The sequence below is a fragment of the Fulmarus glacialis genome, unplaced genomic scaffold (assembly GCF_000690835.1).
Source record: "Fulmarus glacialis isolate BGI_N327 unplaced genomic scaffold, ASM69083v1 scaffold12606, whole genome shotgun sequence".
NCBI lineage: Eukaryota > Metazoa > Chordata > Aves > Procellariiformes > Procellariidae > Fulmarus > Fulmarus glacialis.
In genome coordinates, this window is record NW_009220078.1 from 27259 (window position 1) to 48128 (window position 20870).

At 42.0% G+C, this 20870-nt stretch overlaps 1 protein-coding gene across 1 annotated transcript in view; it reads right to left on the minus strand.

The window, feature by feature from the left end:
- The window catches only part of ITIH2 (inter-alpha-trypsin inhibitor heavy chain 2), a 29809-nt gene extending 9760 nt beyond the window's left edge, over nt 1-20049 (minus strand). The window contains exons 1-15 of the mRNA XM_009580627.1: nt 19918-20049; nt 18283-18357; nt 13312-13347; nt 12412-12584; nt 11572-11676; nt 11078-11240; nt 9706-9813; nt 8373-8501; nt 7604-7720; nt 6180-6348; nt 4354-4479; nt 3295-3476; nt 1981-2166; nt 789-928; nt 55-227 (exon numbers count right to left, since the gene is read on the minus strand). Of these exons, the coding sequence (XP_009578922.1) occupies nt 55-227; nt 789-928; nt 1981-2166; nt 3295-3476; nt 4354-4479; nt 6180-6348; nt 7604-7720; nt 8373-8501; nt 9706-9813; nt 11078-11240; nt 11572-11676; nt 12412-12584; nt 13312-13347; nt 18283-18357; nt 19918-20001 (1966 nt within the window). The 5' untranslated portion in view covers nt 20002-20049. The remainder of the gene's footprint in view (nt 1-54; nt 228-788; nt 929-1980; nt 2167-3294; nt 3477-4353; nt 4480-6179; nt 6349-7603; nt 7721-8372; nt 8502-9705; nt 9814-11077; nt 11241-11571; nt 11677-12411; nt 12585-13311; nt 13348-18282; nt 18358-19917) is intronic.
- Between the last annotated feature and the right edge of the window lie 821 nt (nt 20050-20870).

The following is a 20870-nucleotide window of genomic DNA, read 5'->3' on the forward strand; positions in this document are numbered from 1 at the left end:
CAAGAAGAACAAAGCCAAAATGAGAGGTAGAGTAAGACAGACTGAGACACTGACCTGGGCAGCAGCCCCTTCTGGGGTCTTTGGGCTGGTCTGCCAGCATTATCTCATCTTTTTCGGCATTCTCTATCAGCATGGCTGTGAAGGGGGTAACAATATGATGGTCAAGAGACATCTGTAGGATGGATTTGGTGATGTTCCTCTTCAAAGCTGCAGTGGGGGCTGTGTTTCTGGGTGAAAAACAAAACAGAAGACATGCTTAGCAGCTCTACAGGGCAGTTGCCATGACAATGCCTCCACAGAGCAGTCATAGAGACAAACTGGTAGGTGTTACAAGAAGGAAAGTCTGAGGGCCTGCGTGAATGCATTCTCCATAAGAAGACTATTCTTGTCTCTTGTGGGCTTTGGCCTGGACTCAAAGAAGCCCAGTCCTTCATTGGTCTCAGCAGGAGGCCTCTTTCTGCTTCAGGGGGGACTCATCCTGAACTGCTCCATAGCTTTTACTCGGGCTCTGTAAGGCAAATCTCCCATTCATTTCATTCACTCTGGACCACAGCCAGGTCTGTTTGACCCCTATTCCTCTATTCCCCTACTCCCAAACTCTATTCCCTGCTATCTGTAAGTGCTAAAAATAGGAGGAATGTGGCTGCAGATATCACCTACCTTTATTTTGATTTGTTCACCTTACCCATTTGAAACCCTCTGAGCAGCCTCATGGCTGTGGTCTCAGAGAGGACCAGATTGCTCTCAAGCTTCACTTCCCTCCCATCACAGACCACATTTCTCCTCACCTCTCTGCCAGCATCTGGTTGACAGTCAGATAGGCCCACAGCTTCTTAGTGAATTCGGGATCTGCATATTTGTCTTTCTTCATGAAGCCATCCAGTTCTTCAACATCTCTCAGGGTTTCCATGACGAGCTCTGCATTTGCCTATGCAATCAATGAGAAATAAAGATAATGGAGGGTGAGCCAGGAGAATGCGGTGGCTTTGAGTTCCCCTCTTGGCATGGCTGGCATTAAGGACCCACTCTGGCTCTGCCAGTGGTCACTTCTAGATCAGAAAGTCCCACCACTGTTAGCCTGACTGCCATGGGGAGGAGAGCAAAGAGGGTCTTCTGTTAAAGACACTTAGCGACAGTGGATTAAAATAGGTAAAGGAGCTGTTAGCAGTAGCCAAAGAGGGTGCTACCACATGACAAAAGAAGACGCTTTTAACAGAGCTCATCCCCTCAGGCTATCCTCCCCTCAGGCTTTTTCACATACAATTCCTACTGAGGAACAGGAATGAAATTCTACTTTCTCCCACAGACCCTTGGATTTCACTGTGTTTTGGCAGGAAAGAATATTGAACGTGTTTCATTTTTCCAGCAAATAACAAATTGCAACTCCTAAGCCCTGAAAGAGTGAAAGAAGGATCTGGATGTAGTATTCCCACTGCATCCCACTCTACTTGGAGGAGCAGCCCTGAAACATGGGGAAAGTCTCATCACACACGCCACAAGGCAGAACATAAAAGGACAGTGCTAGGACCTGACACGCTGTAGACCCACCAGCTTGAACTCTCCAGCAGTGGGAGGTTCAGCCATGAGAGGAGCTACCTTAGAGGATCTCCACTCCACCTTCACAAAGCATGAAGGAGTCTTAGTCTAGTTTGTAATTGAATTTTGTATGGTACATTTATTAGAAGGAAGGTCCTCTGGCATGCTGCAGGGTGCAGGTCTGAATTTTGTATTGTACATTTATTAGAAGGGAGGTCCTCTGGCATGCTGCAGGGTGCAGGTAGTGACTATTTGTGGCTGTACTTGAAGCTATTGTGAAACGCTGTCGGACAAACTCCCCATGAGTTTCCCCACACTCCCACCCAGAACCCAAGCGGACAAAACACTCTGCTGGCAATAACCTCCAGCAAGGAGACTGCGCACACGAGTGAATGAACCAGCCCAAACCCCAGGAGCAGGTATCCTAGGGACACCTTCACTCACTGCTGTTGCTGTGACGATGCTTTCCAAGTGCTGCAGGTTTTCCGTGTCAACCTTCCCAGCCACTACTATCTCCGAGCCACCAAAATAGTTGTGGAAGCTGCTCTGGGTGACATCTGACACTGACTCCTGGGGGTAGTTGAACTGAATCTTCCTCAAGAGTGGAGTGGAGACCTGGTTGTAGAAATTCTGAGATGGAAGGAGACAGAGAAGTGAGACTGTTGTACCTGAAGCAACCCTCCCACATGTGCCACTCTTACTGAAAGGACAGCAGGTGACAAAACCTGGAGCCCTAATGGGCAAGTGGGACTTTCCTTGTCCCAGAGAATGCAGACACCTTTATACTTGGACCTTAGTACACTTGTAAGAGGGTACAGCATGAAGGTCTGGCCCAAGTCTTGTGGAAGTCAAAGGATGGTCAGAAGCCCATGGGCTGTGTTCTTCCTAGACCTACAAGGCTTGAACGCGGGTGTATATGAGCCTGAATCTATTGTCAGGTTGGTCAGCTCTTGGCTACTGTGTAAGGAACATAGCTGCTTCCCACATAATTCTTGCCCCAAACTAGACGTATATATCTCACTTGTATTTGCTTCTGTGTTGTAGACTGTCTTCCCTTTTCTGACCCTGTTGTACCTGGCTGATGTGAACTGGGATGTGTGCACAGCTGGGTTTAGCATCTAGGACCAGAGAGGGAAAACATGCACCCATACAGTGCTATGGGTGGAGGCTGTCTCATACCGAGGGGCTGCACTCTCAGAGCTGCTCTGTTTGGTAGAACACCATGTAGTGTGTCCTGGCACACCTTGGGAAAGAAGAAGTATGAGAAGCCTGCATAGGTGCTGAAACCAGTGAACAGAAACAGGATAAGGATGTAAGATTTTGTTCATCAGCAATTGCTGCTCATGGGTTTGGAGCCACAGCCTCCTAGAACTGAACTTTTCCTTACACTGGCAAACTTTGGATTAGCATTTAACATTTGTATCTAGGCCTTTTGTTAGTGCTGAAGTGGTCTGAGGTAAAATCCAGGCCTTAATTTTAATTCAGAAAATCTTTTTTATGGTTAGGACTGTTTTATAGAATATAAATCCTACACAAAGCAGTACAGTATGTATTATAGGTGCCACAAAACTTGTAACTAGGTGCACTTTAGCTAATGCATGATTGTCATCTTGCAGAACTCTCCAGAAGAAACAATGCTTTTTGTGACCTCCCCTATGAACCTACAGTAAATCCACTCTTGCTACTGGAGTTACCCAGCTCCACAGCTCTGAACAGAACTGGATCCTCAGTTTCAGAGGCTGTGGTCCAGAAACTCACCTTCATTTGGGCAGAAGTCTCCTGATTTCCAAAAATCCTCTGGGCCATGCCGCGGTTGTCAGTTGCAATTCTCTGCAGGAAATCATAATCTACATCAAACCCAATCCCGAGGCAGAAAAGAGAGAATTCGTCCTTTATGCTCTGCTTCACGTTCTTCTGGATCGTCGTCAGCTTTAGCTCACCTTGGAGATACACAAAGGGTGACATCCATCTGAGTAACAGAGGAACTCTCCATCAAGGTAAGTGCATTCATGCTCTTCCAGTGTCTCTGGTTCTCTCTTAATATAAGGGAAATCTAGACAATTAGCTTAGATGCCAAATCTCCATTTTGCAGTGCCTACAGTGATGTCTGAGCTTCTCCGGGATGGAGATTAACGAACTGTTTCCACTGAAGACAATTCCTTTGAACTCTTTTTTTGGTATCTGATGCATATTCTTTGTATATCCAGTGCTCTTACTAACTTCCTGGGGAGTTTGCAATTGTAACGCATCTAGACTTCTCCCAGAATTACCGCTTCAAGCTCTCCGCAGACTAAGTCATCTCCATAAAGGCTTTACCTTGTTTCTCACACTTAAGATGTTCTCTGCCACCATTGGGACTGACTTTTTTTCAAACTTACTTTTAATGGCAGCCTCCTCTGGGCTGGCATCTTGCAGTAAGCGATTGCTTTTTACCTGTACCGAATCTAATCCAAATTAATTTGCTCTCTACTTTATTTTCCTGATTTTGATGTTACACTTGGGACTGTGTAGATCCTTGTGGACTAAGGTCATTGGAAAAGGAAATTTCTTCTAAGGTTGTGATTACCTCTCCTACAGGACTTGTGCATTTCTGTAATTGCAGGAAGTACATAACTTGCATAACATAATCTGCTCATCATTTGAAAGCTTCTGTGCAAAGCCCCATGACACCTATGGCACCTGGCAAAAGAGCAGCACAGGCATTGGAAGAAAAGGAAACAGAATTTTTTAAACTTACTGTCAAAGTGTCTACGTGTTGCATGTTTTTCTCAGGCTAATTCCATTGGCCTTTCTTCTCACCTAAAGCAGGATCCTTACCTACTGTTGGGTCTCCATCAGACACCAATACGATCATGGAGACTGAGTTAGGGTCCAACATGCCTAGGTTTTGGGCTTCGTTCAGGATGAATGTGGCTCGGAGAAGAGCTTCATTGATATTTGTGCCTGTCAAAGACACAATGAAGAAAGCAAGTTTGATTCTTGTCGAGTCTCTTGCCGAATCCCGATCAGTTCTGAGATTCTAGTGGAATTAATCAGCGTGAACAAGACCTGAGATCAAGGCAGCAAAACCCCTCCTCTGTGATGCTTACGGTACATCTGCTAGCACTCTGGTTCCCTAAAGAAATAGAAGGTGAAATGTGTTGCATGTGGGTCACTGTGTTAAACAAACCTCTGTTTTTCTCTTTTTTACTGAAATCGACAGAATCAGTCAAGATTTACATTTCTGTAAGTGGAAATAGCCTGCAATCCATCTGCTCCTGCATTTGTTCACCAGCATGTTACTTTTATCTTACCGTGATGTTGAAACATATGAATACCTATTTATATTAACTTATACACATTTGTATATACACACACATACGTGTTTTGCGCTAAGTTCCATTAAGACACCGGATGTTGATACCCTTTTTCATCCCAGGCTGTCACCTTCACCTGCCCCCCTCCATTCCCCCTCACTAATTCCAGTGGGATCATTTGTGGTGTTGCAAATTATTTGCTGGGGAGAGAAGTAGTGGGTTTGCAGGCGGATGATTGAATGAGAGAAGGAGAAACTTTCTTTTCTGGCATCGGCCAGAAACAGCCAGCCTTGGATATCTTGATTGGAAAAGAAGAGGTGTATGTTTACTGACCCTATCGAAAAGTTTGGCTTGTGGCACAGAAGGGACTGTGTAAGAAATTAGTATGAGAGGAACAGGAGTAGGAAGGCTGAGCAGTCAGAAAATAGGTATTTTGTTTGTCAAGAAAGAAAAATATTAGTGGCTCCAGAGACAGGATAATAAAATGCTGCATTGGAAACTGGCTTTGCTGGATGGAAGCAGGTCTCTCAGCTTGTCTGGCAGTTCATTTGGGGTAACAAAGTCAGGCTTATGAGGCACACATATACCCAATATTTGTTCCTATTCCCAGCACACTGATGATCTCGGACAAGTCTATAACTTCATGTTGATCCTACCTTACATGTTGCCAGTGAAAGTTTCTGGGAATGAAGATGCCACAGAATCAGAGATCTCTGATGTTGGGGAGTCTCTGATGTACACTATTGGTGTACAAGTAACTGAACAACTGAACCAGAATTGCACTTCAGAGAGCAATAGATTAAAATGATCGTGAGCCCTTTCTGTACAAGTAGCTCAAGCACTAACAACTGAAGGCATCCAAAGGGCTGTAAGGCTGAAAAAGGCAATTGTCCTTGTTTATCAGATGGGGAATGAAGGCACAAAAATGATGAATGTTTTGCCCAGGGTGGCATTTAGTAGATCATGCTGTAGTCTACAGTTTACAGCCAGTGGAGACCCTGGAGTTGGGCTGTTTATGATCTGCTTTACAAAGGCATGAGATGGGTATTTGGGATCTGTAAGGCTGGAGGTAGGACCTATAGATTAAAGGCAGCTGTTCTATGGTCTATGTTCTGTCTGTCGGTCTATGTTCTACCTGTTGTAGCTTATTCAGTAGAAGAAAATGCCATTCCATCCCCTAACACAATAAACTGGAATCCTTGCTCTGCTTTAGCCCCAGGGCATGCTTTTCCCATCTTGGGAATCAGGCTTTTTGTTAGGAATGCTCTGCCAATCTGAAGGTTGTCTGAGGTACCCGTTCCTGTGATATCTAACTTCCATGAGCACCTTGCAATCAAAACCTCATACCCCCGTTGGGATGGATTGTCTGGATGTACTTCTTAGCATCTTCAACCTGCGCTGGGGTGGCTGAGACTAGATTATCTCTCCAGCATCGGACATTGTGGTTGAAGTCGATAAGGGAGAACTGATCAGCAGCACGGAGCTCACTCAATATTGCTTTCATGGCCTCGATGGTCTGAGAAGAAGAAATTTAAGAGAAGACGAGTTTATGCTTCCTGTTGCTGAAAGCATCTTCCTAACTTGTGACTATAAGCAAACAGATGCCTCTGATGAATAAGAACATGAGCACTGGAATCCAAAATAGCATCTGCTATCCAAATCTCTCCTTTTTGCACTTCTTGCATAAAGCTGAACTTTTCTCCAAAGAAACACAGAAAAAAATGCAATTAGCAAGAACAAACCCATATGCCTCAACCCATCCTTGCTTAGCTCCTGCTAATACAGAGTGAGGTGAGAGAGAGAAGCAGTTTGTGAGACATTGTGGTTCAGGAGAGAGGAATTGCTTCTATCAGCTCAGGAGAGTTAGCTGTGTCTGCAATGCTATCATTTCAGGGTGGGTAACATCTGTGTGAAGATGTGTGATTTAAACCAGTGACAATTAGCCTGTATCCCGGTTTTGCAGCATTGATTTCCCCAAGGAAGCAATCTGCCAAGCCTTAGTATTATGCTCCAAAGCAAATTCAAATATACCTAGATCATCCCCGACTAATGTTTGCCTAGCCAGTTCTTTTAAAACCTTAGTGACACATGATATACAATCTCCTGAACTCCCCTCTCAGCACTACAAAGTTTTTCCTAGTACCTAATACAAATCTCTCCTGCTGTAAATCCATCTGATTCCATCTTATTCTACCCTGGGTGGGCACGAATGTCAGTTGATGAGTTTCCCTTTTAGAATAATTTTTTGCATATTTGGAGGCTGATTATGTCTCTCCAAGTCTTTTCTTTTGCAGACTAAAACTTCTTATTTTTTGCATTTCCCCCCCACCCGGATTATGTTGTCTAAACAATTGTCACTGCTCTTCAGTGGGCTGTCAACAATTTGTCCACAACTTTTTGAAAGCAGGGATATAGTATTCCCACTGGCACTTTCCCAGGATTCAGTAGAGGAGATTAGAGAAAGAGGGGGTCAGAGCCATTGCAAAACATTTTGTGATCTGTCAATTAAAATTTTAATTTAGAGCTAAAATCAGTATTCTGATGGCATCACCTCTTCCTTACAACATGGAAGGAGTATTACAAATAAAGAGTAAAATCATGAAGACTTTGATTCACCAAATATTCTCCAAATTCAGTGAGACTTTTGATGGAGTAAAGTGTAAAGAACTTAGCTGGTAATTTTGAGTGCCAGTCTGCTACAGAATTGTATGGGAGGGCACATGGGAAAAGTTGGCAGGAGGTTCATTTTGCAATAGAGGTCAAACACTTACTTGTTTCATTTTCAGTCCCCACATCGAGCCACTGACATCTATAACAAATAAAATATTTTTGGGCAGAGGATCAAGATTTTCCGGAGCAAAGAAGTGAATAAAATAGCCATTAAAAATCTGAAAAATAAAATAAAAAAAATTCGCAGTGAAATGAGCTACAGTAAAGATGTCAGAAAACTCAAGACAGTAACAGAGCAGAAAATGTTATTCTTCTTTATGAGCCAAATCTAACTTTCAGTTCTGCATGTCTCTCTATTTGTAGCCTTACACCATTTATACTCCATAGTCCTTACTTTTTATCAAGGAAAGCAGAGCCTGGTTCTCAGACAACTGCCATGCACTGGCATAGGGAGGAATGAAAAATGTTTTAAAAAAGACTGTTCTGTCTGTAATAATTCAACCCTATAACTCTGCTTCATGTTAACATAAAAATAGTGATGTTCTGGTTGTCTCCTTGTGATATATTGGTACAACTTCCAATGACTCTGTCCTCTGATTCAACATTAAATCACCAGAGCGCTGCTAGGTATAAAAGACATTGGCTTGTGGACAAGACAGGAATCTGCTCCTGACTATATGTAGGACTACGTCTTAGTCGTAAATTAAGTAAATCCATTCTGCCCACTTAAAATCTCTCTGTTCTTCCAATTGGATACAGAGCTCTTTCTCATGCTTATTCTCCTGAATGATGAAGTTCAGCACAGTTTGTTTAACGACAGCCGTTCTTGTATCCACAGATCTCCCATCTCGGTTAAACAGCAACACTTACTTCCAATTCTCCACCTGTGGTTTCCCTGTTCACATCATATTGCACCACAAAATTTCCATCTACGGCTGTGGATGAGCACGTGGGGCATTTTCGTTGCTGAGCCATCGTTGGCTTGAAAGAAACATGAGCCTTGAAATGAGAAGTGGTCATCAGTCAATCAGATGTTGTGTAAAAGGTGGATCATTGAAACAAAAAGAGTTCATCTATTCGTGAAATATCTTATTTCACTGAACGCTTTTCTTCTTTCTTTATTTGTACTCTTAGTTTAAGCAGAAAATGGACTTTGTCACTTCAAAAGAAAAACAGCACTAAGGTTTGCCTGGATATGCTGATTCAGTAGTAGCAACTGTGACACAAATAAGATGACCCATCTACAGCTCCAAATGTTTTAATTAGAGCTATGCAAACCATTTCTAGTAAGTAATATGTTGGTTTATTTAACATTTTCTTAGTTGAAACTATCCATAGTTTTATCAACATTTTTAATAGCTTTTAAATTGACTTTTTCCAAACAAATGAGAGTTTGTAATTTATCTGTAAATTGAGTACCAGGAATCATTTTAATTAGTCATGTGATTGGTTATGCAGACTTTATGGCATTATTTCTCTTCTTTGACTGGATAACTTGAAATTTCCTGAGAAGATAAGACATAATATATATAGCCACACACTACCTCTGAAATAATTTGCTACACTAGGAATGTGGGTGAATGAGACATAAAGCTGAGCCTGGATTTCAAGAAAAAATACTGCCTGATATATTATTATAGTAGTATAGACAGACTTTTTGGGCCTGATTCACACATCTTGTATTAGATGTCTATGTAAGAGTAAGAAGAGTTATATTCTCCCAGAGTCACTGCTTGAAGTTTTTTGAGAAAAACTTCTCTACTGTTGGAGTGTTTACTTATACACAAGAGCTATGCTGGAGAAAGCTATGGTAAGAATGTCCCTAGCTTTGTAAGCTTTGTAAGAGCTGTCCTAAAATAAGTCCCTATGCAGACGTTCTCAGTTGAAACTGAGACTGTGGAGTTATTCCAGAATGGTTATTCCACTTGACGTTCATCACTTACCTTTTTCACATCCAGCAATCCCAGTGCATTGCTCTTTCAGAATTACAAATGAAAAGCTTTGCACAAAGATGGACGGACTACACACTATTTCTATACTGCTGTCACTGTAGGATTTGAGCATCTTGTACCTACATTTAGGTATCCATAATGAAGACACTATTTTTTTTTGCCGTATTTTTGCATGCTTCCAGCAGGTATGAAAAAATGGAACAAGTGTGAAAACTGAAGTTTTCATGCTATTTCCAGTCTGTGACTGTTACCTTTTTCTCTCCTTTGGAGATGGTGGTGATTCCATTAAAATGATCCCCAAGTGAATTAGGAACATGCACATAGCGAAGTCCTTGTGGCTCAATAATGCGGACATCCACCTAAAGGTGGGAAGGGAGGACATTAGTATGAAGCAGTGCCAGTGTTGTACCAGGATCTCATGAACCATCCATAAGCAAACTCCAGCTAGGGGTTGGGATGCTCTTGAGGATGCTCCTTTAGGGCTAGTCTCATTCGTGGTGGGGATCCATGAAATGCTGAAAATAGACCACGATGGAAAGACAAAAACCACGTGTCTAAAGAATAGAAAGAGTTTAGTGGAAATGCTCATTCTTCCTGTCTCTCCCCCCCCGTGGGGCAAGTGGTGAGATAGGAGTCAAGGTTGATACCATTGTTTATGCTGAAAGCACGAAAGAAGCATGAAGTGACTCTGCCTGTGTTGCTTTGGCTTAGGAGGCCAGGAGGATGATAAGGTCTCACACTCAATGATGAGTTCTCTTCCTCTCTACTCATGCTATTGACAGGACAGAGAGTATTTTCCCTTTTGGTTGGATGGCCAAGGTGGTTTGGAAAATAAAGGTTTTATCCTGTCAGCCTGAGATAAGGGCTTTTTCTGGTTGTATTTCTGAATAGTTAGTAAGACTACTAGGAGACAGGACATAGTGTCCTTTGGACAGCTTGAAGCACATCACAGCCTGCACCAAGGAAATGTGAGCAGCAAACTTTCATATACAGCTTGTGCTGAAGCCATGAAAAGCTGAAGGAGACATTTATGATTCAGGAACATGAGAATGGCCAGATGGAAGCATCCAGCTAGCCCTGTATCCTGTGTCTGTTGATGGATGACAGAGGACATCTTTGGATGAGTGTAAGAAAGAGGGTAAGAATACAACAAATCATCTTCTGGCAGCTAGTTGTGGAGGGACTGTCATTCAGAGAACATCTGCTCTCGTAGGACACTATCTCATAAAGTTGGGATTATTGTGAAAAGCACTTTTCCAAATAAATAGCAAATATTGTTTGTTTTCCTTTGGTCAAGGCAAGTTTACACAAGGGTATATATACGCCAAATCTTGTTTGCCTAAGTCGTTCCGACGTGAATAAGTCACGATTCAGGAGATGCCCAACTGTGCTAGTATGAGAGGAGGCATGACACATTTGCTCCTCACTCATATAGCTACATAGCTCCTGGTTTGAAGTGTCTCATGCTGGTCTACACAGCGACCTTGAGGCTATTTGTACCAAGCCTATATGAAAGGAAGGAGCTGTAGATGAAGTGTCCTGCTATGGAGCTCACAGGAACCTTGGTTGCTTTCTCAATGAGGATTCACCTGTGGGGTGCTGCCTACACCAGCTCTACTTTACCTCCATGTGCTTTGCCAAGCGTCCTGGCTTCACAGAGATGACGTGCTCATAGGAACTCAATTTCCTTCGAATCATTTCATGGTAGTGAATTTCAAACTGGATTCTCGTCCCTGGGGGCACATTCACTTCAGTTTTGAAGTTTTCCATGTCCAAGGCATTGCTCCTGAAAAGTCAGCTGTGGGGTTATTTTGAGAAAATACGAAGAGAAAGAGAGCTGCTTTGCATTTTGGTTTAGAGTTACGCATTTGCTGGGTCTGATTCTAACTGTGGCCTATACCAGGGAACTGCAGTTGTCTGTTAGCACAATGTTTTATCAAGCTGAAAGCAGAAACACAAGTTAAGTCCTTGACAATTAAATATCAGAGTTGCTGTAAGTAAGCAGCCCATTTTCCTTCCCAGGGTTCACCCCCTCATCTCTCTGCTCCTGGAGTGGGTGACCTCAGTTTTCCTATGAATAAGTTCAGTACAATATCCATATGCCAAAATCTTTATACCTTACTATTCCAGCAGCTTTGCCTTTGGCTTTTGCTTGAGAGTACGTTTTTCTGGCTTCAGATTTTTCCCGAATTTTGCTGGTAAATGTCATACCATTGACATCCCTAGGAGAGAGAAGCACTGTCAGTGCAAAAGAAACAGTTTGCAAAAGAAACAACTTTACAATTGACGACTGTTTCTTCGCTTTAGAAAAACATCAGTGGAATGTAATCTGCTGGGAAATTAAATAATAAGGCTCTTGTTTAACCCCAAAGTAATGAAGTCTGGTTTCCAGTAGCTCTGTATCTTTTTCCCTACCTGCTTTTTTATTTCAAGTAGCCAGCACTCTTGTACTGTGAGGAGGATCTGCTCTTCCCTACCTCTTTCACACTTCCCCCATCCTTTGGGCAGGGCAGGCAGTTACTCATGTCATGGCTGTTTTGGAACATGGATCAGGACATGTCTTCTGACCAGCTGGCTGCTGCCTCTCTGAATGGATACTGAACCAGGCTAGTTTCTTTCTGCTCAGTGAGGGCTGTGATTTGGGTCTCTCCCTCTCCTTTGATCTGGTGCCAACTTGCACAAGACAGGTAGGAGCTTAGTCTATTTGAGACTTCTGTCTTTTTGTCAGATTTTGTTGATGTTGGCCAATGGCCCAATAATTACGGGAGAGGAAGAGATGGACAGACAGATGGTATGATGACATGAGCCTTTTTTCTTTGAGAAAGCCTGCTAAAATTACACTGAAGCTGGAAAATAATAAGAGGTGTTTTGCTTTTACAAATACTTCCCTCCCACCACATTCTGCCGCCACATTGAACCCTGCCAGAGCACAAGGCTGATGTCTGCCCACTACTTACATAGTAAAGTTGTCAATAAAAGCTCCTTTGGGGACTTGTACATCAAACACTATGTGCTGGGACCTTTTTGCGTTATTCACCATTTTGGCTTGGATCATTGTGTTGGCCAACCGTGACGTTATAGTGGATTGAACTTTGTAGCTGTAAAGACCTATCTTGTCATCGTCCTCCACCTGTAATTGACAAAATTATTCTATAAATTTGGGCCATAGCTAGAAAATGTGCCCTAGAGGGCAACATCAACCCCTTTTATAGTCTCAGTGCCTTTTTTTCAACTGCTGTCCATTACAATATGGCAGCCAGATGGGACATGAACTCAAGATCAAGACACCTCCATATTTTACCTGGCAATTGTGGCAGGATACTCATGTGAGTATAGCTCATTATAACATTTCATCTGAAAGGGGGAATTTATTAAGCTGGAATGTTTTCCTTGCTTTTGACTGTGCAACCAGTCCTTGGAATGACCCTGTTGGTGCAATCCAGCATAGAAGGGTACACAGTAATCCTCAACGTTATATATTGGGGAGGAGAGAGCTTACATTTTCAATAAAGGTCCTAAAGAAAGGAGACCTGAAGTGCTGGTTACTGACCTAGTCTTGTAAATGGTTAAACCACAACAGTGGGAGAACAAGTATTAAACTGGTATATTAAGATATTGCCTTTGACTAATCACTTTTGTTGCTTATTTCTTCATATTTACCATACCCTTCTCCCTCCAAGAGCAGTTGTATAAACAGTATTGTGCAAACAGTGCTCTGTTTAAAGAAAATAGGTTAATATCCAACCAGCAGTAAAAACAAGGAACTGAACAAACAAAAGGATTGATTTCCAAAAAATGGTTAACTAGAAAATCACTTTGTTCAGTATTATTTTCCACAGAGGAAGAAAAAAACTCACCAGATCTCCAACATACCCCCAGTCGGATGTGCTTCGCTGGAAAAGAAAAATATGGAGAATGTATTTCAGCAAAGCTAAGAACATAGATTGTGGCTGTTTCAAGACAGGGTAACATCTAAAAGCTGCTTTCCGAGATGATCAGAGCAGGTTTGAGATCTCAGAGTTAGTGTGCATATTCCTTTTGTCTTAGTTTATGTATTTATACATGGGATGTTGGAGCATCTGATCTCCCAGCTGTGACTTAGAGGCTATCAAAAACAGAAGGACAGCTTGCTTCCTCTGTCTTTATTTTTTACAGAAAACATTCTCTTCTAGAACAAAAACATTTTTCCTGAAAGCAAAATGTGCTGGCAAAAAGTCATACTCAGAAGCCCTAGCTTTTAACACAAAAATTATCTTTTTTTTTTTTCCCTAGGAAAAGTGGAAAACCCTCAAAATCCAGACCTCTTTACCTCATTTTGTTTTCATTTACATTATAGAATATATATATTATTGTATTATATGCAATATGCATGTATACAAAAACCTATTGCATAATTTATATTACATTTATATACTTATATATATGTAAAGTTAGTTATGTATGCACTGCTTAGAGGAGCTGAAACTGTTCATTAATGGTGGGGTTTTTTTCCTTGCTGTACCAACATTTCCATTTGGAAATTTCTATGAAGAACTGGTGACATCTTGTGGCCATTTGAATATTCTGTTTAATTCCCTAAAACTTAAACTCACATGAGTAACCCTGGGTTGGGATTTGGCTCACCTAGTTCTAGGGGGAGATACAATTGTTTAATGCAGCTATCTACTTTGGTGTTATCATCACAACTAGGCAAACTTAGCTCTTTACAGTCAATGGAGTGATCCCTTTCATCTGAAAATAGATAGTCCCCTTTGGTTGAATGAGTCCTGCCCTAAACCATGCTGACTGTACTGATGAGAGGAGTAGGTACCCCAAGGGTACCACCCTGGCCTTCAGCTGCAGCTCCAGGAGATCATAAGGTTTCTGTAGGTTTCGTGTGACATCTGACAGCCAGTAAGATGTCTTGGATGCTGCTAGATCCGTACATGTAGGCAACTGAACTGAGTCATTCAACTCCACTGATGATGAGCAGGAACTTAGGGAGACTAGTTCAGATGCTGATGGCTAAATTATAAAAATGTACCAAAACATATGAATCTCATCTCAGGTTTCAGTAGCACTTGAATCCAAGAGGACCCAAAACCACAGGAGATGCTCACCAAAACTGCATTAGTCACATAGTGCATATAAGGCTTGCTATACAGTTACTAAGTTCATTTGAAGCTAATTAATATACTGCTACTAGGAAAATCTTGGGCTGCATAAGAGATGATACATGTCATAGCAAGATCATTTTAATGAGATGATTTTAAGGATCTTTTAAAGCCTCATAGAGATACTGCAGGATTTCTGCCTGCCTGAGAACAAATGCGGGTTTTTATTTACTAGCTATACAGGCTCTACCTGAAACATTCAGACTGGGATTTCAGGATTTGGAAGTTTATGGCTCTCTAGAGATCCTCTGCAAAGCCTGATGGACTGATCCTTGCTCAGTCCATCCTGACATCCCACAAACAGCACTCTATAGTGAACAGGACCCTACACACCTGATAAAGAACCAGACCATGAAGAATGACTGTTGTCCCCACACATACTCTTGGCATATGAAACATCACCAGCATGAATACAAATTAAAACCAAACCAACCTTAACTGAAACAAATTTAATTTTGAAAAGATGAAGACCAAGACCTTAGCACAGAGAGGATTTGTTTTATTGCGGTACTTTTCTGGTTCTGAGAAGAGCTTAGGGTTCCCGACTCACTTTATGAATGGGGCTTAAAGCTTTCAAGATGCCCAGGTTTCCTTCCCGTTTGTATTTGTGAAGGTGGAGGAGAAGAGCGAGGCGCTGACGGAGATGTGAGATTATCACTTGCACATGTAACGACTCCCACTGCTGTTGTTAGAGATCAGACATGGGGTGGGCCAACCATCCCCCTAGGATCTCCAAGGTTGCAGAGGCCAGCCACTCCAACATGTCAGGAGGACAGAGCTGTAGATAACTATACTTCAAGTTTGAGCGCTGGTGTGTTTACTGAGGACATGGGCTTCGTAGGGACTTCTGGGGCACATGAGACTCGTGCTGTTGCTGGCACGAGGATTCATGGCTGATCCTTGCCTTTAAACCACATCCAGATCTGCTGCTGACTGCACTGCGTAGAAACAGTATCTTGTGCAATAGCTAATGTGTGGCAAATTGTTAATTAGGGTGGAAACAACAGGTGCCTTTGGAACTGTTTTAAGGATCTGGTCTTGACATATGTTGGCCCCTATCTTCAGGTATTGAGACCTGTCTTCTCCTGACATCTGTGCAGGCTACAGATATTTAGCCCTCTATAATGATCTTTGTTCAAATCACTGTGCATGAATGTGGAAACTACTATGCAGTCCACCATCAGGAAAATTTTGGGTACTTCAAGCTAACTTTTATCCAGGGCTGCTGGCCCTAACTCCTCCTGTCCTGTCCAAAGAAGAAGCCATGGTGTCTAAGGGAGGAACGTGTTACAGGAGGTAATGCATTACAAGAGATATTGCAGTTTTTACATCATCTATGGGGTGCCTAGCTTAGCATTGCTTTCAAGTTGCAGTCCACAGGCTACTTCTGAGGTCCGACTTAGTAAAACAAGGAAAGCAGATTCAGAGATGTTATACTACATTTGAAGGAAATTACTTTTCTACTGGGGCATGAAAAAGGTTGAAAAGAAAATGCCCAGCATGAGAAACTAGAAAGAAGATGAGATCTACCTGGCATGTCCTCCCAGTTCTTTGAGGTGTTGTTTCCTCATAGATTCACTTGTTTTCATGCGAGTAATTTCCTAAGCAGTTTTTAACCCACTGTGATTTCATTGCAGTCTCTTCAGACTCCTTTTGGGCATCATAACCCTTACTGTGAGGTGCAAGAAGAGCAATTTCAAACCTAAGGCTTGGCAGAATTTGTCTTCACAGTGCTGCAGATGAATCCTGGACTCTCTGGTTGCATTTATACCCTGGGAGCTGGGGGGCTCTCCAGCTAGTCGATTCCACCCTCTCTCTCCTTCCGTATTTCCTTCCTGTGCTGATTTTCATGGAGAGGAAACCAGGCAGGCAAAGCAGTAAGGAAATAGGTGTGATCTCACCTGGCTCTGGACAGCCAGAGATCAGGACCAAGACTGGGGGACATGCTGCAGAACATCCCGCCTCACAGTCTAGACACAAGCTCCGTTATCTATCTCCAAAGCAGAGATAACGGCAGTGCACCATCATATAGAGGTTCATAAGGTTACCCGCATTCCAGCCCATGGGGCACTCTGTTTCTGTGGTCACGAGGACCATTCACATACCTGAGATGCAGCATTTTTGGAATTACTCAGGAGCAAATATTTTCCACCAGAATATACCTGGTCTGGACCTAGAAAACCTAATTCTTTCTATTTAGAGCTAATCAGTAGGGTCTGCAGAGGAGTTCTGTTGTCTTGTTGCCAATGGGCTAGTAACCTCACTGTAGGAAAACACAGTGTTAAAATAATAATTTGGAAGACAGCCTTCCTCTAGTGCTTAACAGTAAGTAACTGTGTGCCTGCTGTTGGCCCAGAGCTACTGTCTCAAGATGTTTCGCGTAGTTCAGTTTAATCTCATTTATTAATACTTTATTGTGACTCAAGTAACATAAGGGTAGCTCATCCTATAGCTGAGATCTTAGTTCTACTGCTTTGCAAAGACTCATTTGATAGGTAAAGGATGGGAAATAATATATGGGAATATAAAGAATAACTGGTATAATAAAGCCACTAGTAGAATTGCAAATTACTGTGTGCATATGTCTGTACCACTATGTATCTGGAAAGTTGGGGAACAGAGGCAACATAATACATACGGCACTAATACAAACATGTTGGAAAGAAATGATGCCCTGAAGAAGTGCATCTAGAGAGAATTTCTGCTTAGACCATGATTAAATTGTTCAAATACTGGTCTGGCAAATGTGAGCTGGCTTGATTCATATTTGTGCTAAAATCTTCCACTTTTCTGGCAGTGTAATGATGGCGGATTTAGGTGTCAATAAGTTACATTTACTTTCTGTGTGAGGTCCCTTTCAAAAACCCTTAGGATAAAGTAGAATCATGATTGCCTGTGCTTAACTTCAAAGATGCTGGGAAATCCAACTTTACTCAAGAGGATCTTTTGTTTTCACTATACTGAACAAGCTCAAGAAAGGCGGCACCAGAGCTTTGGTGGAGGACAAGGTCCACTCTGATCATCATTTCTTTCATTCAGTGTAATGACAGTTAATACCTTCAAACAACTGATTTCATGATTATTATCATTAATTACTACTGTGTAAAAGACAAGAAAACTCCTGCAATGCTGTTTTAAATGTTTCTGTTTCAGAAGCTGATAGAATACAATAATCTGCAACCCATCAACATGCTGGAAACAAATTTTCTTCCCTGGTCTCAGGCTCCACCAGCTCATTACCTGTGTGACACTGTGCTGCGCTCTTTTGACCTGAATTAAATATAAATGAATGGACTACTTGCAGGACTGAAAGGTTTCAGCCTACATTGCCAGTGTCTGAAGTCCTTTTCCATTTTCTCATGGAAAAGCCTCACCAGTATCAGTGGGATTCTTCCCACACATGAAGTTAGACAGAACAAGTATCTCCATTTTTAGCATCTGTATTATGGTCCTTAGGAGCACAGATATGGAACAAAGCCTTGTTGTGCTAGGTACTGCATAAAGGATAGTAGCAGTTCTTATCCTGACAAGAGATATGGAGGTCTCAATGCATATAAGGACCTGCTGGTCCCACCTGATTGCACACTCACAACCCTTGACATGGAAGAAGCCACCTGGAGAGAGCTCCCAGCCATTCTTGCTTCCCTTTTTTTGAAACATTTCTGGGTACTGTACCTGGTACCTGCCATTTCTCATCTTGGAACTTGAAGGAAATCCATCGATTTCTAGGTCAATCAGGTTTTCCACTTCCTAGAGGAGAAAGAGGAAGAAAGAAAGTGGCGTTTGTTTTGTCACTTGATTTATTATTGATTAGCACTCTATTAGAGTTCCAAAGGGAATTTACCTCCCCTTGGTGCAAATGGGGAGCAGAGGCACAAACCACCTCAGACCAAAATGCTGCATCTCACACATTCAGTTTCCCTCTGTGACCACTTAGCTCTATATACTCTGACCTTTACCATCATTTTACAACCTTTCCTTCTGAAACAAGGAGTAATATTTAACATACTGAAATGACCATAAAAAGCAAGAGGCAGATTATCATCAGGATGGGTCTAGCCATGGTTGGTAACTACAGCATTTCCGATACTGATCTCACTTAAACCAGCAAGATCAGAGAAATTCTGCTCAAATCAATAGAAATTGTCTCTGGTTTTACACCAATATACCTGAGAACTAAATTTGTTCCATTGACAGCGAAGGAACATCAGGTCTTTTCCAAGTGCAAAGCTGCACTGATTCAGTTAGAAGCGTGGTTCTTACACCACAACAATACTCTAAATTAAAGTTTGTTAGAAGTTTAATTTATGGCAGTAAAGAAGTTTAAGTTCATGAGTTGCTTTCCAACTTATATGATAGCATACACACAGAGGTTTGCACAAAATTATCTCATGTTGTTTAAGCACATTGATGTTAAACTGATACGGCATCTATGGTTAGAAAGGACCACAGGTCTGGAATATTCTTCCTGGGAATTACAAACTCAGGATAAAAATCTCACTGTGTCATGAAAAGTGCTGTAAGAAGAAAGAAAAAGAGGATATCCCTGCTCACTAATTCTTTTTGTTAATCTTGCAAAGGAAAATAAATCTTCACACCATCCCTGCTGACTTCACAGAAATATTGCAATATGGCAATGTGGAAATGGGTGCAGACACCCAAACCTAAGCTCACCTGAGTCCAGGACTTTAAATTTGGACTGAGCTTCAGAGTCAAAGCTATAACTATACTTCTTTTCATCATTGTATTATCCTGAGCAATTACAAGCTCTTCTATAAATTATCTCATCCCTCTGCTGAGCAATGTACAGTCAATAGGATCTTAACTCCATATTTGAATTCCTGTTAACAAAAACCTGAGTCCATATGAAGATTTGCTGAGATTCATAGTGGTCCATACAGGAGACCCCACCCACAAAGGTATCTAGGTGCTCTGTTTCTGCTTATTCCAGGGCAACAGGATATAAAATACACTGAAGGTCTGAGCATAGTAGCCTAATTGAATGCTTAAAGGTTAAAACCACCAGAAAAGGCTAAGTTGAGGTAAAAATATGAATCCCGCTTGAAAAGAAACTTGGAGTTAGTCCATACTATCCCAACTTCAATAATATTAAAAAAGCAACCTTACGAATGACAGGTGAAAACCAATTATCAGAACAATCCCATTTCCAGCTAAAAGTAGAAGAGAGTTCATAGATACAAGCAGATCTATGAAGCAATGACCCAATTCTGCTCCCACCGAAGTCAGCCGCAGCTTCAATGTTGACTTCAGCACGGAAGGGAGACCTAGGCCCTGCCTTCAAATACTCACATCTGGGATTTCGTCGATAACAAGATCAAAGCTTCCTACTCCTGAAATGAGGAACAAAACCAGGAAGCAGAGCAGATGCTTCATTTTCTTCCTGCTTGTCTCCTGAGAACAGCCTGCATAGGTACTAGACACAAGATCTTTCCTTCTCTGAGACAAGTTCAAGGAAATTGCTCAGGGTTATGCAGTATTTTGAACAAAGTTTTGAAACGCTGACTTTGTTTAGGCCATGGGTAAATATTTGCCTTGCAACGTAAGTCTGAGCTGTGGTGCCTGAGCAAGGGTTATCCAAATAGTGTCTTCACTCGCCTCTGCCCTCGATAACAGCTCAGGCTTGGATAGGCTCACTTCTTGCTTTTGTAGCTTCCCATGATGTTTGACTAATTTCCTGCTAGGCGCAGACCTTGGAGTATCCAAAACTTTGAAAGATCAAAGCAAGAACTCACTCCTAGCTTGTTTGTTTATAGTAAATGAGGTGAAGACCGATTCTCAGAGCAATAGAGGCAGCAACATTGTGCTTCTCCAAGGGTCCTCCCACCCAGCCATCTCACAGGGGTTGGCAGAGACCTTTGGGCTGGATCCTGACCCACACAAATACCCTTCTTCCACTCTCGCTAGGAAAGGATCATAGCTGGTGGTGGGATAGTTCTAGTTTTTCAAAGTTAGTCATGTGAAAACACCTGATGGTATTTTCAAATGCATGTTGTATGGCTCCTGGGTGCTTTTGAAAATGTTTTGGCCTCTCTGCCTCTTTGGGTATTTCAAGAGATGGGATAAAGTAAGCCAGAAAAGCAAAAAGGGAAAAGAAGGGAGGAAGCATGTGTCTGGCAAAAAGAGCTGGGGTATCCCTTCCACTCTTCCATGAGGACAGGAAATTTGCAGACATCTAAGCAACCTCAAAGGAAAATTGTTATGTGAACCCAGGGACAAGACAGCAGACAAGATTATATTATATT